General features: G+C 38.4%; 1 protein-coding gene across 1 annotated transcript in view; it reads left to right on the top strand.

Annotated features, from left to right (window-relative positions):
• Positions 1-2512: 2512 nt before the first annotated feature.
• Positions 2513-20085, top strand: part of CSTF3 (cleavage stimulation factor subunit 3) — a 101974-nt gene continuing 84401 nt past the window's right edge. Inside the window, exons 1-3 of the mRNA XM_054970615.1 lie at positions 2513-2727; positions 12541-12642; positions 12767-12862. Coding sequence (XP_054826590.1) covers positions 2698-2727; positions 12541-12642; positions 12767-12862 — 228 coding nt within the window. The 5' untranslated portion in view covers positions 2513-2697. The remainder of the gene's footprint in view (positions 2728-12540; positions 12643-12766; positions 12863-20085) is intronic.

Here is a 20085-nt window from a genome sequence, read left to right as displayed (position 1 = left end):
GGACATGTTCTAAAGCCAGTAATAATAATATTAATTTTAAGAAATTAACCAAGATTCTTCATTAGAAAATTAACTGGAATTCCCAGGCTGGACTAATTTCAATCTCAGCATTAGAACATCTGAAAATGTTTGCATTTTGCTTGCTCGTGGGAAAAAATATAATGAAGACATAAAATTAATCATTTTTAAATGTCTTCTGAACATTCTGCAGCTAATGCTAGCCCTAGTTGGAATATGGAGTTACTATAATGGGCCCAGGAAAGTTTAGGAGGCACTTTCCTCAGAGCAAAGTTTGCACTTCAGCAAGTCTTCCAGTTAAGTTTACAACTACATCAAATGCAGAAGGAACCATCTGGAATCCGATCTACAACATTTCAAGTGTTCTCTGATGTTGGCTGAGGTGTATTCTAAATTCTGAACATCTAGAAATACATACTACATGGTGTACAAATGCCATACAGAACATATGTACAATTACAATGCTTGAAGAACATTTATACGGGTGCATCCATCAGTTATGTATCTTTTACTAGAGAAACACGTTGAAGGGGTAGCACAAAAAGTCTTCTCTCTGTTACATCTATCTCAGACGTTGGCTCCTTCTTGGGCCCAGCAAATCTGGCTATGCAACAATAACTTAAGGTTAGGCTATCTTAATTTGTTCTACATGGGGCTGCTCTTGAAGCAAACACAGAGCCTATAACCAATCAGTGTGCAGCAGCTCAATTACAAGCTGGATGCTTTGTTGCCACCTTGTTTCCAAGTTCATTTCAAGCCATTGGTTGTTACCTTTGAAGGTCTTCATAACCTTGGTCCCATATACTTGCAGATCTACCTTTCCCAGACCTGTACAGCAGCTCCATTCAACATCTATTAATAATTCCTTCTTATAGGGTTGCTTGATTGATGCCTGTTTGACGTAAACTTTTGTCAGTGGCTGCTCCTATTCTATAGAACAGCTTTTCTGAAGTTGTTAGGAAGGCTTCCACAAGGCTGAACTTCTATAAATTGGCCAAGACGAAATTATTCAGAACGGCTTTTAGCAGTGAACTGAATTGTTTCTGAGGACAACTAGACCTGTTTGTTCTTATTGATTTTTAATTGTTTGCTGTTTTTGTTATCATTGTGATGTGCCTTGAGTTCAATCTCAGAGAACAGCAGGTAAAAAATGCTGTAAACATTTAGATATATGGCCATTCTTGAATGTACTAAAAGTGCTTTTAACTTTTTCAAATTATCAAGTCATTTACTGCTGCATCACATGCTTCTAACTGACTGAGTTTAGACCAGTGAGCATTTCCTGGTCTTTGGCCTTCAATTTGTAGTGAGTACTCTTGTTTAAATAGAAAGTGTGGTACAACAGCACCCATATTTTTGTTTTTAGTTTGACCTGCAATATATAAAACAAACATGAATAAACAAAATGACACACATTTAACAGTTAATGCAAATTATGCCAAGCCATGTAGTACTTTTATCTCCCACCTCATTTCCCCCCCAAATATGTTTATATATCCTTTCTCCATACACTGGGGTTGGCAATTCTACATACACAGTACTCAAATAGGATTTATTTAACAAAGGAGGAAAGGAACACAGGTAGAAAAACAATCAGCTATTTGCTTTTTTTGTTTTGTAAGGCAGACATAATTAATAATCACACACAATCCTAAAGCTAACTAGAAAGAAAAAGTCCTTCTCGGGCTACCACCTGATGAGAAATTAGGTCCTTTAACTCTCTCAGATGATTAAGTCTGCGATAGCGCAGGCAGAATTGTTGGCTTTATCTACCTTTTTGTCCCTAACTGGGTGACCCAACAAAGCCGCTACTAGCTCAAATACACTGTGCTGTTTGCATACTTGACACCCAGGAAACCTCGAGGCGAGATCTTTCCATTAAGCCACGCTGGAAGCAAGCCAGCGCAATACTAAACAGTTACAATATTCTAAATTCATTACATGGATGGGCACCGTTATTTATGCTTTACATCACTCCCCCTTCCTCTTCATCATGGATTGACAAGAATATAAACAAGGGAAGCGGCTGGCTGGTCGAAATAAGTTGAAATTCTGAGTGGTAGAAACTAACAAGACAACAGAAAGTGATTAAGAAATATCACAGAAATCAAAAAGACTTATCAGGGTAATTGGTAACAGTGCATAAAGCCAACACAAGGCTGCAAAGAACACAACTCAGAAAGCCTAAATACACATGCCTCATTCACCCATCAGCACTCACCAACTTCCGCCTCACTCGTACACAGCGTTTCGTAAGGAACAAACATTTCCTATGCGATCCTTCCCTTGACCTTTCGCGCATGCTCGTCTACTCTGGCGCCTTCTCGCGCTGATTTTCCCCCCACTCAGATTCCGCTCGTTTGTTTAACCTCTCGCGCGCTTCTCTTTTCATGACGTCCGTTTCTTCTATTTCCCAGCAGACCGTGCGCAGTCGCGCTTTCCCTTTCGACCCCGCCTCTATCCTTCACTAAGGAAGGCGAGAATTGGGGGGGGCGGTTGGGTCGCCATTTTGTTTCTTGGACTAGGAGAGGCGGTACGCAGGGGCAATTGGTGGGTTAGTTAGTTGGTTAGGGGGTCCTTGGGGCTCAGCAAAAGAACGGAAGAAGATAGGGGGTGGGTTGGGAAGGAAAGACTCGAGGCTGCCTCTCCTCCCCCTTCATAGGGACCTTTTAATTGGCCATGTCTGGAGAAACTCCCGCCGGCGATCAGGTGAGCGAACTGGGCCTTCTACGCCAACAATAAAGTGATAGGTAGTGGAAGTTTTTACTCAAGAGAAGGGAAGCGATGGATTGGGCCGAATGGGGCTACTGTGGCTTAGAAATTGTGAAAATAGCGCTACTTGGGGAAAATGGTCTCGGTAATACTGTATTCTATTTATTGAATGTCCCACCGTTGACTGTATTGGCTTGCACTGTGGAAGCTGCCCTGAGTGTCAGTGAGAAAGGCGGATTATAAATATAAGTAAATAAATTATAATTTCCGCGGTAGGGTTTCTTCTTTCCCCACTACTTTGAAGTCTGTTGCTGCGGGGCAACAGGCCATTCTCTCAATCTAACTAAACGGCTGGCATTCTTGATATAAGCAAACGAGTTCTGTGTTTAATGTCGAGGATTCTGAGGATTAAAACCTGTTGCCAGAACCTATGTGTGTTTAGGACAGAGAAAGCCCTACAGAGTTGACTGGAGCATAAATCGCGTGGTAGGATTAACAAATTTTCCCTCTCATCCGCTGAATCGGTGGAGGGAGGCATTTTCCCATACACATATCCATAGGTCAGGTAATGAAGGGCAAGTTTAGTTTTTCGTGCAACAAATGCCCCTTATTAGGAATTCCGAAATTCTCTGAATTTGCACGTTTATGTAATGTAGTGAAATTGGTTTAAAGGATTGTAAACAGTGTTGTACTAGATGATTTCTGTTTTCAACAGAACTAACTAATATATGTAACCAAATCACATGAATACTATTGTCTGTAGTGATTTGCAAAAATCATTACTGTAGGTTTGGTTTATTTTTATAAGGTTGAAATGATACCAAAGCCAAGTGATACTAGCATGCATACAGAGATAATAAAATGAATACTATAGGTGCAGGGATGATCTAGATTCTCTCCCCACTCCCATTTGTATCCTTAGCTGCTATTTAGTTTGTAGTTATGCTAATATTGTTTATCACAAAATTTCATAAATAACTTTTTTCATTAAGGTTAGTATTATGAGATAGTTCTTTGTTCCAGGAAAAAAGTGCCAAACATTTTCTCAATGCCTTAAAAAACAATTAATTTGCTTGACTGTTCCCATGGAACTAAGTGGATGTTTTCATGCCAGAGATCTTTTTGGATATTGAATGGACAATTACAAGCCTGGCAGTTTATATAATTTGTATAGTTTACACACAACCAGCTTATAGAAGAGAATCTCTTAAAATTATCTACTTTTTCATGTATTGTAAAATGGGAAAATTGTTTCCTTTTTCTGCGTAGTTACAATTTTCACACCTTTGCACCATACACAAAAGTATGATAGCCTCCTCAAGATTTTTGTTTGGGAACATGAACAGGATTGTGTCAAGGATGGGTTAATTTCCACAGTCTAACACAGGAGTCCTCAACATGGTGCCTGCCTATATCTTTCCTGGTACCTACCAAGTGTTTTTAGAAAGTTGGTGGAATAGGGTAACCAAAGAGGTTGAAACAAACAAACAAACAAAAGAAATATAACTCCAGATGTGACACAAATGATTAAAACTTGGGTATATAATTTAATGCAATGAATGAAAGTGCAAAAGTATGATTAAAAAATCATCTGTGTGGTTCAACATATAAGTACCATACTCTTGTATATATACATAGTAAGCTCACATATATATTAGTTCATTTTATCTTCATTACTTAGCACTCTCATTTTTCATTTGAATACTTCTGACCTGGCCTAAGGAGATCTATGGGCATCTGGATGTGTTGCTCATAATGCACTTTAAGCTGTTTCATGGGAGAAATTGAATGTGTTTACTCCACAACTTTTTTTAATAGAACATCCATGTGTTAATTTTATGCAAAGTCAGATATTTTGGATTTATTAGCTATATTGATGAAGTGCCTTGTATGAATATATACCACTGAGGAAGGCCTTTGGTCCAAAATGTATCTGGTTCTATAAATATGGAAATTAAATGTATTAGCATACCTGTATATGTATGAGCTTATTATGTGTATATACAAGGGTGTGATACTTATATGTTGATGTTTTTAATCATACTTCTATACTTTCATTCGTTGAACTAAATTATACACCAGCGTTTTATTCGTTTGTATTACATTTGTAATTATATTCACTTTTTTTTGCTCCAACTCCTTTGGTTACCCTTCTTCTGTAGGTTTCGTGTTTTTTCTCCCCTTTTTTGTTGTCCTTCCAGGGCCAGGTGGAGCTCCTACACAACAGGGCTTCTGGTTGTCCATTGGAAATCTGATCAGCTGTTCAGATTAAATGAATTTTGTGTCAGTGCAGCTGCTACAATGGTGTAGTTTATTCTCTCACTCCTGTTTCCTAAGGTATTTTAAAAAAATATTCCTCAGTCCCTGCGCTTGGGTTCACTCTAGCATGTGTTCTCCCCCACCCCCCTACACACAATGGCCATTTTATAGTTACGCTCAGCACCCTATATTAGAATTTCAAAACTCTCTGCAGGCTCAAAAAGGGTGGGGACCCCTGGTCTCCACTGTTGAAATGGAAGGAGTAGGATTAATTTGGAAAGACCAAGTCAGCCTCTCAAGATGACAGCCACTTGGGTGAAAAATTCTTGGGCTGGAGATTTGAATCTAGATCTTGAAATATGTGATCATGGCTCCAACATTGATCACAGGCTACAGAACAGATAATGTGGGTATGTTCTGTTCTGCAGTCACTGGGAACAGAACAGGATTTGGAGAGACAGGTTTAGGGGCCAAGTGAAGGACAGAGGCTCAGTTTGCTTGGAAAATGTTTTTACACAAGGGTAAGAAGACAGTTTCATTCACACATGAAATTGAAATGCATTAGTACTTACCTATGTGCTAACTTTGTTACAGTATCTGCCAAAAATGGAGCCCGTTTTGGTGTCAGAAGAAATGAAAAGAGATTCTCAAAACCTGTTTGGTAGAAGTATTAATCTTTTCTAGAAAGGACAGTTTTCTAATCTGCACAGAAACAAGCCTCAGGCCCATATTCTTGGTAGTTCAGTTATGTGAAACTAAAGGACAGTCTACAGACAGAGCTCTGTTTGCCTTAGGCCACTGATTCTCAGGCTAATGGAAAACCCTGAGGTTTCTCACTCAAAAGATTAGTAATGGTGTACATGTTTCCATGAAATACTGCTGTGTGCCATTGCTAATCTACAGTGTGCAGAGAAATGTTGAACTGTGCCTAGAACATGCTTCTGTGTGGCAGTGGTAAGGCATGGCTAGATTCCATATGAATTAAGTCTGCATTGTTCAGGAGTCTCTGCAATATGCCAGGATTCTTTGACTGTCAAGGTAATATAGAAATGGGTTTGGGGCAGTTAAAAACCTGTAGCTTGGAGAAAAAAAGGCCTTTAGATAAGCAAGGAAAACATCTTTCTTCTAAAAGCATGCCTTACATGTGCCTCCCTCTGCTCTCCTTTCTCCCCATTCAGTATTTTTCCCATGGTGGAATGTCCTACAGTGGAAGAAAATAAACATATTTTCTCCTTGCCTGATAATCTGTTACATCATTGATTCTCAAATTCATTTTTAAAAGGGCAACTTTCAGAATTTCTCTCTTTGTTGAGGACTTGGCTGTTTACTTCATCAGTTCTATCTCATATTTTATAGTTCTCTGTTCTGCTTACTATTTCTGTGACCACCCAACTCAGTGCACTTGCACACTCATCAAAGGTTAGTGTTGCAATGTATAATGCTGCTGAAGTACAAAATTGTGCACATATTGAACTGGAGTTTTAAAATGGATGGTATTACCTTAACGGGATTGTTTAGTCAGGAATCCCCAACCTTTTTGAGCCTTTAGACACCTTTGGAGTTCTAATATGGGGTGGTAGGAGCACCACACCATGGCTGGCACAGGAGGTGGAGCCAACAAAAAAGTGCAAGGAATGAGGTTATGCATAACTCTAATAGTAAGACTTCAACATTGCAGACAGGAGCTCTGCTTAATAGGAAGCCTTTTTGAATGAAAATACTGTTTAAAAATATTTATTGCATACACACAGCTTACCTTTAGTCCCACAGTGAAGATCCTTGTCATGAGATGGCAGCAACCTCCACAGCAAGATCTGCAGATCTGCACAGCCAATCATACCTGCAATGGTGAATTGGAAGCCTTGATGGGCAAAAGCTCCACCTACTTTCTAAAACACTTGGCAGGCTCCAAGAAAGATGTTGCCGGGTGCTATGGTGCCCAGAGGCACCCCATTGGCAACCCTTGACTCAGCATTACTAATTTGTAAATCTTTCTTCTCTTCATTTGGTTTATTCACTATTCTTGGTTACATTTAAGCATTTGTACTTCCTGCATATTCAAGGAACCATATATAGTTATCTGTATAGACTATAACTACAGTCACCTCTGTTACCTATGTTGTGGTGACGTAGAACAGTACCATTCAGCATTTCATTGAGAAAAAATGGTTGGAAATCATTAGCTAGTGAAATCAAGGCCAAGGTAATAACTGAACTTAAAACTTACTGGAGTTCATTTACACAATCAGAAGAAACTTGGAGATTATTTTCTTGGACTGTCTGTGCCACTTAAGGCTGTCAGTCTGCATGCTTAACTATTCTTCTCATTTAAAAAATTGAAGCTGCACTATCTAGAAAATGAGCATGAGAAGAAGAAGAATTCAGTGGAGCATTCTCTATTCATTTTCTATGTTTAGAAAGGAATTGTACAAAAAGGTAGTATTCTGTTATGCAGTGCCCTCCATTTGCAGTTTGAAGCAGTACAGGAAAAGCTTTGTTACCTTGTGATTCTACTGACTGTCTAAATGGTCTATCAGCCACTATATTTTACCACTTCCTTTAAACTTAATTTTTCTTAATCCCATTCTTCATCTCATCCCTTTCCTCTTGTAAAAAAGAATTCTGGCATGTATATTCCTGGCTTTCTGTCCTGGGTGTTTCCTGCTACAATCTTCATTAGCCAAGATAGAAGAGTACCAGAATATGCAGATCTCTTGTTTGGGTAAGGAGGCCTATAATAAGTACTCCATCAGTCTTGTTTTCCTGTGTCATGACCAAGAGATAGTACGCAAGAGAGGTAGCTCTGTGCAGCTTTGAGTATATATTCATCCTTTCCTCAGGCTAGAAAGAGCACTACAGCAGATTATTTGACAAGGTGGTACCACTTCAATACAAGCTTCCTTAGGCAAATTACATATCACTGTTAGCTAATCATCAAGATTAGTCTGTCTAGTAGTAGAAAAGAGCAAGAGACCAGTACTACTTATAAGACTAACAAAATTTGTGGTAGGGTATGAGCTTTTATGAGTCACAGCTCACTTCTTCAGATACCTAAATGTTAGCTAAAACATTAACTAAAACATTGTTTAACTTTGCACTAGGCTCTCCATGGCACAAGTTGAATCTATTAATTTATTGAACTTCAACTCCAGTCTGTCTGAGGAGTTCAGAGGTTTACATGTTGTTCTCACATGGCCCTCTAGTAAAACTATTTGCTGACGTGGACAGGCAGAGCTAGGCAAAGTACATTAATCCTGCTGGAGTTTTTATCCAGCCCTCAAGTTGATTAGCACCAGCCCACAATAAACAGCAGCCTCCAATAGTTCCCTGCCTTCACTTGCTCACCTGAATCTATAGACAAGAAAGAAGCGATTGGGGACAGCCCTTAGCAGAACCAGGAAGTATCGGTGACCAGTTCTGAGAAAAGTCAAGTATGCAATGCAGGAGTGATGGTTCTACCTGTTGTACAGAAACACAGCCATTTCTATGGTTTTATTTTGTTTTATTAGTTGGTGCTTTTTAAAAACAAAGGAATATGCAGTTCTGTACATTTTAAGACTTTCACAACCCAGTTTACAGTCCCTGGAGTGTACAGCTGCAGGCTTTTCTATGCCTCTGCAGTTTTTCTTAATGCTGTAGTTGGACAGCAGTGTTCGGCTGCCTTTTCAGTTTCCCTTTGCCTCCCAGTATCTCCTCAGCTGGGGAGGGAAAGGAGCCAGAGTGTGCCGTGCCCATTAAAAGACACACAGTATTGAAGTAATTTTAAAAATCAGGCAGAGTAAGTTGGGTACAACCAGAAACACCTCTCTTGTGGTCAGATCAGTGCAGCAGAAAAGGCCTCCCTCAGCCCCAACTAGTGTGTAGCTTAGAAAGTGCAGAGCAGGGGGTGATCCAGCCTTGAACATGTCACTGTGCATTGTGGTGCAACCCAAAAAGAATTGTAAGAAGAGAATGGAAGTACAACTAGTGTGGGATCACCCAATCAAGGCAAGAATTAATGCAAGAATTGAAATGGCTCTACTGATTACAAGTCTCCCCCATACTAGGGGAATCTTGGTGGTGGTGGTGGAAGGTGCCATAAAGTCATAGATGACTTATGGCGCCCCCTGCTGGAGTTTTCAAGGCAAGAAACCCTGATCTTTGTTGGAGCTCGCCCATCTAACTATTAACCAAGGCTGGCACTGCCTCACTTCTGAGATCTGATGAGATCAGGCTTGCCTGGGCTATTCATCTTGGGGGAATCCTATCACCTCATTTTTTTCCAGATTAAGGTAATTTTGAGAAGGGTAGAATTGACTGGTAGGGAGTGAGAAAAGCTCTTTTTCTTTGAAAGAGCAAGTGAAAGGGTGATGAGATGGGGTAGTAGAACAGAGAATGAAAGTACAATGCTTATGTGAAAGTTAATGAGAAAGGGGGAAGGATAGATGATAGAGAAGGGGTATAGGATTCTAGTGCAATTAGGTGACTGAGAAAAATGGAGAAGAGGTTGCTTTAACATGATGCTTCTGTGAATGTGGGAGAGTTTAGGGTAGCATTAGTGGCCCTGCCTTGTGACAGGGCCCAGAAAGAATCTTTGTGTGCATGTTCCCACTGGATGAGGCCCTTACACTGAAAAATTAGTTCAGTACAGGTCTAGACAGTGTAGCCAAGTGTAGAAGTACTTTTTAAAAAGCTGCTGAATAGTGTAACTGCAACTATGCTTGACTGCATGAATGGATTCTGTGTATATTTTTATAGTAGTTTTTTTAACTGTGTGCATTGTGGTCATTATTTGGACAGTGTCTTAAAATATATGCCTTTTGTTACACATGGGTCCTATCAACTGTATTGGTCTGTTTTTAGGCAAAGGCACATTTTTCATTTACCTTTTTATCTGTTGAAGTAAGTAAAGTAAAACTAATTTTTTAAAAAGATGAAATAATTCAACATACCTCACTAATTTCTCTGTATTCCTCTTTGATTTATTTTTTTTGCTAGATTTGGCTTGTATCAGCCACTGTTGTAAAGAATTTTGCACACAATGGAAAAATTAACTAAACTAAGTCAAGTCCTGTAAACTGTAATGCTTGTATGTTTACTCCACACATACTAAGTTTACCAATTTGAACACTTAGTTTCAAATAAATGAGAAAACAAGTATATAACATCAGTGAGCAAAGGGTTTTGCTAAGTATTGTGTGTTGTATATGAAAGCCTAAGGAGCCCCGTGGCTCATAGTGGTAAGCTGCAGTACTGCAGTCCAAGCTCTGCTCACGACCTGAGTTTGATCCTGGCGGAAGCTGGGTTCACATAGCCAGCTCAAGGTTGACTCAGCCTTCCATCCTTCCGAGGTCGGTAAAATGAGTACCCAGTTTCCTGGGGGTAAAGTGTAGATGACTGGGGAAGGCAATGGCAAACCACCCTGTAACAGAAGTCTACAAAGAAAATGTCGTGATGTCCCCCCATGGGTCAGTAATGACTCGGTGCTGGCACAGGGGGACTACCTTTACCCTTATATGAAAGCCTATAATTGAATTTAAAATATTTTGCAAACAGTGCAATTCTAAGCAAAGTTACTAAGCCCATTGATTTCAGTGGGCTTAGACTGAAGTAGGATTGCTCTGAAAATTTTTGTTTGGCTAAGAGTATGTATAGTCAAACTCAGCTTTTAAAGCTAATCTTAAGCTCTGTTCATGGGGATATAAAATGTAGCAGTTCATTCTAGATTCAATTACCAGTTTTTGTCTTTAATACTTAAAAAGCAGAATGCTTCAATTTTCCAGAAAATTTTGGCATGCTTAGCTGTTCTCATAGAAAATAGAATGTTTGAAGGGGATTTACTATAAAATGAATATTAAACAAGAAGTGAAATTAAATTTGATCCCATGTTTTTATAACTATGACAACCTGCTATTTGCCTTGCCTTGGCTCTCACAGTCTTCTCTCATATTTTGTTTTAATTGCTTTGTGTTTCTGGGGGCAGAGCTCATCTTGATTTTATTAATATTGTATAGTTTCTAGCATTGCAACTTAAAATGATAATAATGAATAAGAGACTAGTTTTTCATACCCCCATTCTCATATATTGTATAAAAGAATTACTGTATAAAATACAACAAGATTTGCCTTCAAGCGATCAGACAAACTAACCATGCATACAGTCTCTGAAACTTCATTGGCATTGACAAAGATACTCTGTTTCCCTTACATGCTAGGTGGAAATTGAAAATGAAACAGCTGTGTGTGCTGCCCCCAGAATAATAACAACATAACATTCGATTTATATCTGTTCGTAAGGCTACAGTAACAGTCTGTGTTGCTGCCAATTTCTGGAATATGTGTGCCTCCAGAATAGATTCCAGTCTTAAACAGGGCTTTATTGGAAAGGGTGCATCTAGGGATGCCAGGCTGCTGGTTGGCATACCTAGGAGTTTTAGTGGTGGGCAGCGGGCAGCAATAACACCGCACAAAGTGCAAAATCTTGTCATTCTACCTGTGGACTTTTTCTCCCACTGGTCCAGAGCAGAGGGAGGGACGCAAATGGGAGCCAGAATTGAGCGTATGGTAACCCTAGCAAATGACTTCCTCTATGGGACACTGGAATGAGAGAGCTGAATTGAGCAAAGCCTTAAAAATATGTATGGTAAAGAAACTGCCCCTGCCTCTTCTTACAGTGTTGGCCCTTATCACTTTAATAGTTCCATACTAAGAGAGTAGTGATTGTCTCATAGTCTGTTGAATTAAGGAAGAATGGAGGATTTTTCCTTAGAAGTATTTGTGGAAAGTTCAGTTATGCATTGTATGGGACAGGTATCACTGCTTCCTAGTATTCTATAGCTGTCTTCATTTAAGATGCTTTGAAGCATCTGCTATATTGTTAATTGGTATTGCCTATATAATGTATAAACCCTACACTAACCCCTAGAAATCTATTAATGCAAGCACACTCTTCCACTAGCTTGCACAAAGTGTACAAGGGCTTCATAAATTATGTTGAAAAAAGTATGCTGAGCAATTGCAAGTCTTTAAATTGTGAAGTGTTTAATCTGTCCCCCACCACATCCTGTGCTTGCTTTGTCTATAAAACTTGTAGATCATAAGGTAGTAAAAAAGTTTAAAATAAACAAAAGATGGAAGCTTGTTAAAATTAGGTTTAAGAGAGTATCAAACTATATCTTTTTGTCCAGAAATGGGACCATGCTAGTGTTTTGTAATCCAAAATCAGTTCTCCAATATTAGTCTTGGTTGTGATGCAAGAAGCTATTAAAACACACTATTGCCCCATGTTTGTAGTTTATTCTTTTGCTATTGCAAACTTAGTAAAATGTTCTGACTTGGAATAAATTTGATTGAAACCAAGCTTTGACAGTGACATTTACTATACTTGATACTGTGCAGCTGGTTTCTTGTGGGTTGTGATTATGTATGCCACTTCTGAGCAAGTTAATCTGTGTACTGTTATGAACCCCTACTCCACCTCATATCTAGTGATACACTGTATCACTAGTACAGTTGGCACTGAATGTATGCTTTTATTTGTAGATCCTTAACTTTCTACTTTGTGTTTTCTAGGCTGCTGAATATGTCCCAGAAAAAGTAAAGAAAGCTGAAAAGAAACTAGAAGAAAATCCATATGACCTTGACGCTTGGAGCATTCTCATTCGAGAGGCACAGGTTTAGTGACATAGGATTACATTTCCTTATCAAATGGGTCCACTCGCAGTGATTGGTACTGAAGTAATTGTCTATGATTTTACATCATAAATATTGTAAATATTTATTGGTTTTCAATTTTTAGAATCAACCTATAGACAAAGCACGGAAGACCTATGAACGCCTTGTTGCCCAGTTCCCAAGTTCTGGCAGATTCTGGAAACTGTACATTGAAGCTGAGGTTAATATTTTCATATCTTTTTTAAAACATATAATAGGAATATAAGTTGGCACTGAAACATTAATTTCTTAGGTGCACACACACAAACCTGAGTAAAGGAGGAATTGAACATTTCTTCTGTAAAACAGGTGAAAGGGGATAATTAAAATGAATTCTAAATATTTGGGTCTCTTTATGGTCTGATGATTGTTGCATTATGCGCTTGCAACAACATTAAAACAGTTTCAATGGTATTGGAGTGCTTTAGCCTTTTATTTACTTGTCGTGTCAATTTATTGCCTCCTGTGTCATTTATTTAGAGCTCCTTTTTCATATGCTAACTTAAATGGTTTTGTTATTTATTGGGCTCTAATAATTTGATTTCTAGGCTGGTTTAAATTTCTGAAATGTTTGTGGGGTGGAATGGGGTGGAAATGTAGGTTATTTTTTGAGAAAATAGCTAAAAATGTTAAACTTAAATGTCAGCTGTCTTAGTCAAATAAAAGTACATGCATAGCAAAATGTTGCATCATCAAAGTTGTGCCCTGTTCTGTTAAAATGTGCAATGTGACCTGGAAGTCTTAATAAGCAATATTCTCAGAAGAATAAGTTATTTCATTTATAATTTGTCTAGGTATACATGCTTTTTACTGGCATGTAGAGAGATATAAAAATAGATTTTTAAACAGTATATATTAACATTGTGGTAATTATTACATAAGGTGCTACTTAAATTTCTGTCTAAAATGGTAAGTAAAATAAGTTTGAAAAAATCTTAGTATATTGTAAATATAATATACAAAATTAGTAAAGATCTAATCATCTGAGGTATCTAACTTATGATATGAAAAATATGAATTATAGAAGAATATTACAGGAACCTAGAATGTGTGACTTTCACACTAGAGGGTCGCTGAGGTATAAATGTTAAGTATAATCTGTGCTGCTTATTTTTTCATGTGATCTGCTTGAACGCAGGTTTAGAGCAAGAGGGCACTTGCAGATGAGCAGTCTGCTTTCTGTATTATTTATATTTTGCGAGGTTTAAAGAACTGTTTACTTGACATCAGGCCTCATAGCATGACAACATTTATGAACCCCTGTATTACAGACCGAAAACCTCCAGCTTTTGATCCACTGTAACATTTCCTGGGATAGAAGGATTTCCATCCACAGAACATGACTTTCTTGCCTCCTTCCTGCTGCAGCCCAAATGCTACCTCTCAGGAACAGGGAACCCCCAGAAACAGTCTTTGAGGAGATTCTTTGGCCTGCATCAGGAAGGGGAAGGCGAGAAAGTCATGCTTTTTGGGCAGAAGTGCTTCTATCCCTGGAAATGCTTCAGTGGATCCAAACCATATTTCCCCTTACCATACTAAATTGCAGTATCTCACATAACTACTTGGATTCACTTATGTAGTATATTCCTTATTTAGTAATAGTGTTTCCACATTGTAGACTTTTAGGGATGTTTGCTGATAACTGTGAGAACAGCGGAGCTGACAGAAGAGGCTTTTGCTGTCTTCTCCTTCTGTAGCACCTTGTGCTGTCATGGGCCCCCAACTGCTCCTGAGAATTAGAATATCTTGAGTAATCATGGATAGCATCAACTTCATTGGACAGAGGGAACTGGTGGAATCCTTTCCTTCCCACTTTTGCACAAATAGAACCGGAATGTTCACAAGATTGGAGAGGGGAGATTTCCCCGTTTCCTCTCTAGTACCTATATTACATCCCACACAATTCCTCTGTCTCTCAGGAGTAGTTTTGTCAGGGAGGGGTGGGGGAGGTATTGCAGAAAGAAAGGAAAGTCATTTTTCCATGAATAGAGATCTGCTTACCACTGTATGGATCAAACCTCCTGACCTAAATGTGACTACTGAAAATGGATGAGAATCTTGTTACTTACATAGGACTTACTCTTCACTGGCAAGTTTCAGTGTTTTGTGTTTTTTTAAAATACTGAGTACAGAGATGAATAAGTTTACCAACTTTTGCTAGCCCTGCTAAGCAGCAGCTAAGCATACTGAAACTACTTGTAGTTTTTTAATTATCATATTTATCTCTGTACTCTCAAGAGTTTCACCATTAGAACCTTGGCACCTCCACTTCATAGTTTAGTGTTTGGAAAGTGGCTAGAATCCAGAGCACCTTGTGCAGTCTTCTGTATGAGCATGGAGGCAGACAATTCCCTTTTTCCTGCCTTGAGGCTGCTGCAAAGGAGGGAGGTCACCAGAAAGAACAATTAACCATCTTACCTCATGCATCTGTGAAAGCTTTTTATATGAATGCATCAGCCTCCTGGAATCCTGGCCTGTGTATAGGTACATGTGAGAACTGCGATTTATCCAGTAGTAAATAAACCATGTGTTAGATCCTGTAAGTCATAAATGAGATTCACTGAAAGCATTGTCATGACTTACATTTTAAAACAAGTCTTTTTACATGTTAGGTTTTTGCTTCTACAATTCTCATATTTTATGTGTCACCAGGTAGTTTTCTTGACATGTCAGCACTGAACTGCATTTAATTTTGATTTGTTAGAAATCTTACTTTTACAGATTTGCAAATAAGTACAAAAACTCATTTTTCACTGGCCAGTGTACAAAAATATTGACTGGTTAACCCATTCACATGTATTTATGTTAAAGAGCAGGTTGGCTGTTAGGTATGACCATTTGCCCAACATTTTAAACTTATCCTGGATTAGTGAGTAACTACTTTCTGATGTAGTCACTAGCTTCTTGGGTGTTATAAGAGTTGTTGCATAAATAACATATACAGTAGTTAAGAATAAAAACCACTTTCACTTTTAAATTTTAAAAAGAACATTAGGCATGTGTGTCTGCATACAGACTGTTAGTGATGAAGGTTTGTGTTAAGGCTCTGAGAATGCTAAGTATTTTATTTTGCTGCAGGCTTCTTACATCTTCCACCTGTACTGTTTGTAGGTTCCTGCTTCTAAGTTATAGAAGAGGGCACAGTGACATGCTGCATTTATATATATTTTATATTTGGCATGTTCTATGATCTTGCAGGGCAAAAAGCATTACGTGCAGAAAACCAGTTTTTTAAAAAGCACAGTCTTTATTACCTTCTCATAATTTGACAGTGGAAAATTTGCCTTGCCCCAGAACTGTAGTTCTCCAAACTAACCAGGATCTCAGCAAGAGACTGAAATTCTTTTGACTGGGTTGCACAGCAGTTAGATATACTTATAATGATAAGCATAACTATCTGTGCGTGTTCATCAGTTTTATTAAAGGTCTTATGTGTAGTCTTGTTGAAACTATTTAACACACTACTTGGTAGCCTCATTGTTTTGAGTGAATGTTTCAAATAAGTGGTAGTAGGACATAGCAGTAGAGACGTAGAAGCCCCTCCCCCTCCAGCTTTATAATTAGTATAGTTTATCATTAGTACAGTTTTCATAATTTTGCATCTAAGAGTGAAGGAAATATGCAAGACCAGGGGCCATTCTGAGCTGGCCATAGTAGCCTGCTCAACACTGCAATACTGCACTGCCAGCGTGAAGCTTATTCTTCAACATTTTAAAGAACCTGTCTATGAAGCAAAGTGCGAAGTCAGGAGTTATATACTGTCTGTTTATTTCAACAGTTACAAGCTCAGCAACATGAATTCTGTTATCTGTCTCTTCTGCTTGGGGCACACTCTCTGAAGTGCAATGCCACATGAAAGTTCCCCACCCACCCTGCTTTTCTCTTAAGGTTATGGAGAGGGCCCTGCCGCTGCAGATTCTGTTTTTCCCTTGTTTTCTCCTTTCTCTAACAATCCTTCTTTTCATCCTTCCTGTCCCAGAACCACCAATGCTGAGTAGGTTATCTTTCACACTCTTCTTTCCCTACACCTCCCATATATCAGCATATAAACTGCCACTACATGATTGAAGGATGTGCTGGCAGAAGTGGTTTGAGTACAAAGGAATGCTGGAAAAGGTGAAGTAATGGTGAGTCATGTGTTCAGCATTTCCTGGTCCTGCAAGTAGAGGAGGCAGGACTGCAGCTAAGTTGTGCTTGCCAGGGCAAAAGAGACCTTCATTAAAGGTAGCACTGTAATTGGATTCGTGAGCTCATGGGCAAGACCTTGGTTTATGGCATATCAACCCAAACATTCCAGTAACAAAACTTTTCACTCTTAATTGAGGACATTTGACTTATTAGTAAGTTTGTTTTAATAGTCAAACTTCATTTAGCATAAAAAAACCAGTTTGGTTTACTACTAGTCACATGTAACACTAAAAATGGTGTGATAACAGAGAGGAAAAGAACAGAAGGGTAGTTTCATAGGACAGGGTGAATTATAAGTAACAATTCTGCAGAGACAACTCCACAGAGAAAACTACTTATTCTGGTTCTTGGGGTTCCTGTCTTTTGACCGTGTATATCCTTGAAAAGGAAAAACTCTAATACAGGTGCGATTATACTGTTCTCCAACTCAAGTTGAAAGTGTGAAATGGTGCCACTTTAATGCACATTCCTGTGCATGTGCAGCCCTCTTCTGTACCTTATTGTGGTTTTTACAGTAGTCTGTGAAATTTAGAAGGCAGGCCTAACTTTTTCCTGGAATCAGGCCATGGGGGTTCCTCGCTTGGCCAGGAGTGCCACAAACTCCTATTGCTTATGCTACAAATATTGCAGAGTGGCCATCATATTTAATTTTTTAAGAATCCTCAACTACACTTTTTTTAAAAAAAAACCTGAAGTCTGCAGTTCCTCAGTTTGCTTTGGTATTGTCAGATGCTAAAAACTAATAATGTGGGTATAATGTATACCTGTCCATGTTGATTTTTCTAATTTTCTTCAGTTTTATGCTTTTATAAAATCAGAGCACAATTAAGAGAGATTTGGAGGGGCTGGGTTGGTCTAAGGGCGCACTAGGGATTGTCATAAGCCAGTGCAGAGCAGTCTATGTAAGTAGTATAATGTTTTAAAGTTATTATAACAGTAATTTCAATAATAAGTTCTTTCAAACCAGAAAAATAAAGGTATACCCAGCCAAAAAGAAAAATTATTCTGCTTTTTGAGTAGAACTCCCAGTGAATTCAACATACCATTTTTTAAATTGACCAGTACATGATACAAGTAGAAAAAATGAAGCACAGTATCACTGCTTCAATTGTTAATTATCTCATTCCCATTGTATATACATTGGTTAGCAGACACAAGAGCAGTCTTATTTTACTGAACAATTGGATAGAATACTACTACTAAATTTTTTGAGCAAGATTTGGATCCAGTAACACTTTAAAGACCAACTAGATTTCCAGGGAATGAGCTTTCAAGAGACAAAGCTCCCTTCTGATGAAGGGAGCTCTTCTGCTACATACCAACCCACCTAAAACTATCTAATTTTTTTCTATATCTGCGTGTAAGGGCCAGAAACATTTCTATTTCCATTTTAAAAATAGTTCAGGGAAGGGGCTTTGAATATCCCTGTTTATTTCCACCTGGTTCTATGGCTTTGTCTCAGAACTGTAGGAATTTGACAGACTTAAAGGTGGCAGCCTTTGGGGGATCTGTTGCTATTTTATAATCAATGTTCTCATCCTCTTTGAGGGAGTTTTACAGGTGCCTTATACAAATTCTACTTTTGTTTTTCACATACTGGTGTTTGAAAGAGCCTTGACCCTGTACCTGTTTCCAATTTCTCCTTGATTAATTTGACTCCCTCTTCCCTTAGTTCTGTTATAAACCAAACTAGTTACAGAGATAAGAGTCCACATTGACTGGGGTTAAAGTCTTTTAAGGAATATGGTCAAACCGGTGCAGAAAAAAGAATAGCTTGAGGAGGGGGAAGCATTGTATTAAAGACTGTCTCACTGTTTGAGACAGAATTTGAGCCAGCAGCTGGAGTGTACTTCATTTTAAAAAACCCTCTTAACTCATTTCAGCGAGGACACTACTGATCATGAAAGTGGGAAGGAAATAAGAAATCATTAAAACATTGGTTAAACACTGCTCAGGTGACACACAAGTGAATGATGATCAAATTCTAATTAAAAAAGATAAAAAGTACACATTCTGTTCAACCAAGAAAAATAACAGTCAGACAATTACTGTATGGCTAGAGCTGGGAAGGTGGTTTCTTGCTTGCTTTCTGTATTTGTTTTTTGAAGATGGAAACAAAGATGTTATTCCCCTTTTCTCCACTCTGTCTCTACTGTCTTATGGAAGATTTTTGACAGCGTGTATTTAAGAAAATGGCATACTTTTATTTCAGCGTATGACAAATTGTGTCTGAGTTTGAGACCCCTATATACACTAGTGGCCAAAATTGTGGAAACCTTTTGGGGAAAGTGTATTTTTGAGGTTTGATGGCTCATACCACTTTTTTTTTGGAGTAATACCATAAAATTATATATCAGTGGAAAGATAATTTAATCAAGAATGTAATGCAATAACTTTTATGAAGGAAATTTTTTTAGAACAGTAGTTATAAAGAAGAAAATTGAAACACAGAAAAAATGAGTTATACAACAATTCTCACCATGTCAGTTAATACTTAGTTGGGTAACCTTTTGCTTTAATTACGGCCTTACAACGTCTTCCCATGGAGTGAACCAAGTTTTTTAGTTCTGCAGCTGTTACAATGTGAAACCACGATTGAGTTATTGCTTCTATTAATTGCGTTTTATTGCTGGGTTGCTTCTCACTAACCAGTTTCTTTAGTCGGCTCCATAGATTTTCGATGGGGTTAAGGTCTGGGCTATTCCCAGGCCATTCCAACAGTGGAATATGATTATCTTGAAACCACTTTTTGCACACAGCAGCAACATGACATGGAGCTGAATCTTGTTGAAATATAAATGCCTCATTATCTTAGAAAAGATCACGTGTGGAAGGCTTCAGTTTGGGCTCAAGTATTTCATTTATGTATTTTTGGGCATTTATATTGCCATTTATCACGCAAATTCTGCCCACACCTTTTGATATCATACAACCCCATATCATAACACTAACTGGGTGTTTCACGGTAGGTGTAATGCAATCAGGATGCAAATCTTCTCTGATTCTTCTTCTCACGTATTTTATGCCATCAGTACCAGACAGGGAGATTTGGGTCTCATCACTCCAAATAACACTGTCCCATTGTTCTGCTGCCCAGTTAACATAGGTTTTAGCCCAGTTTAATCTTTTCAACCTTTGTTTGAGAGAGAACAATGGTTTTTTCATGGAATTCTAGCATTAAGACCAAATTCCTCCAGTCTGCGCTGAACAGTCCTT

The sequence above is a fragment of the Eublepharis macularius genome, chromosome 2 (assembly GCF_028583425.1).
Source record: "Eublepharis macularius isolate TG4126 chromosome 2, MPM_Emac_v1.0, whole genome shotgun sequence".
In the NCBI taxonomy this organism is placed as follows: Eukaryota; Metazoa; Chordata; class Lepidosauria; order Squamata; family Eublepharidae; genus Eublepharis; species Eublepharis macularius.
The sequence above is the reverse complement of the archived record's forward strand: the minus strand, read 5'-3'. Positions and strand labels throughout refer to the sequence as shown.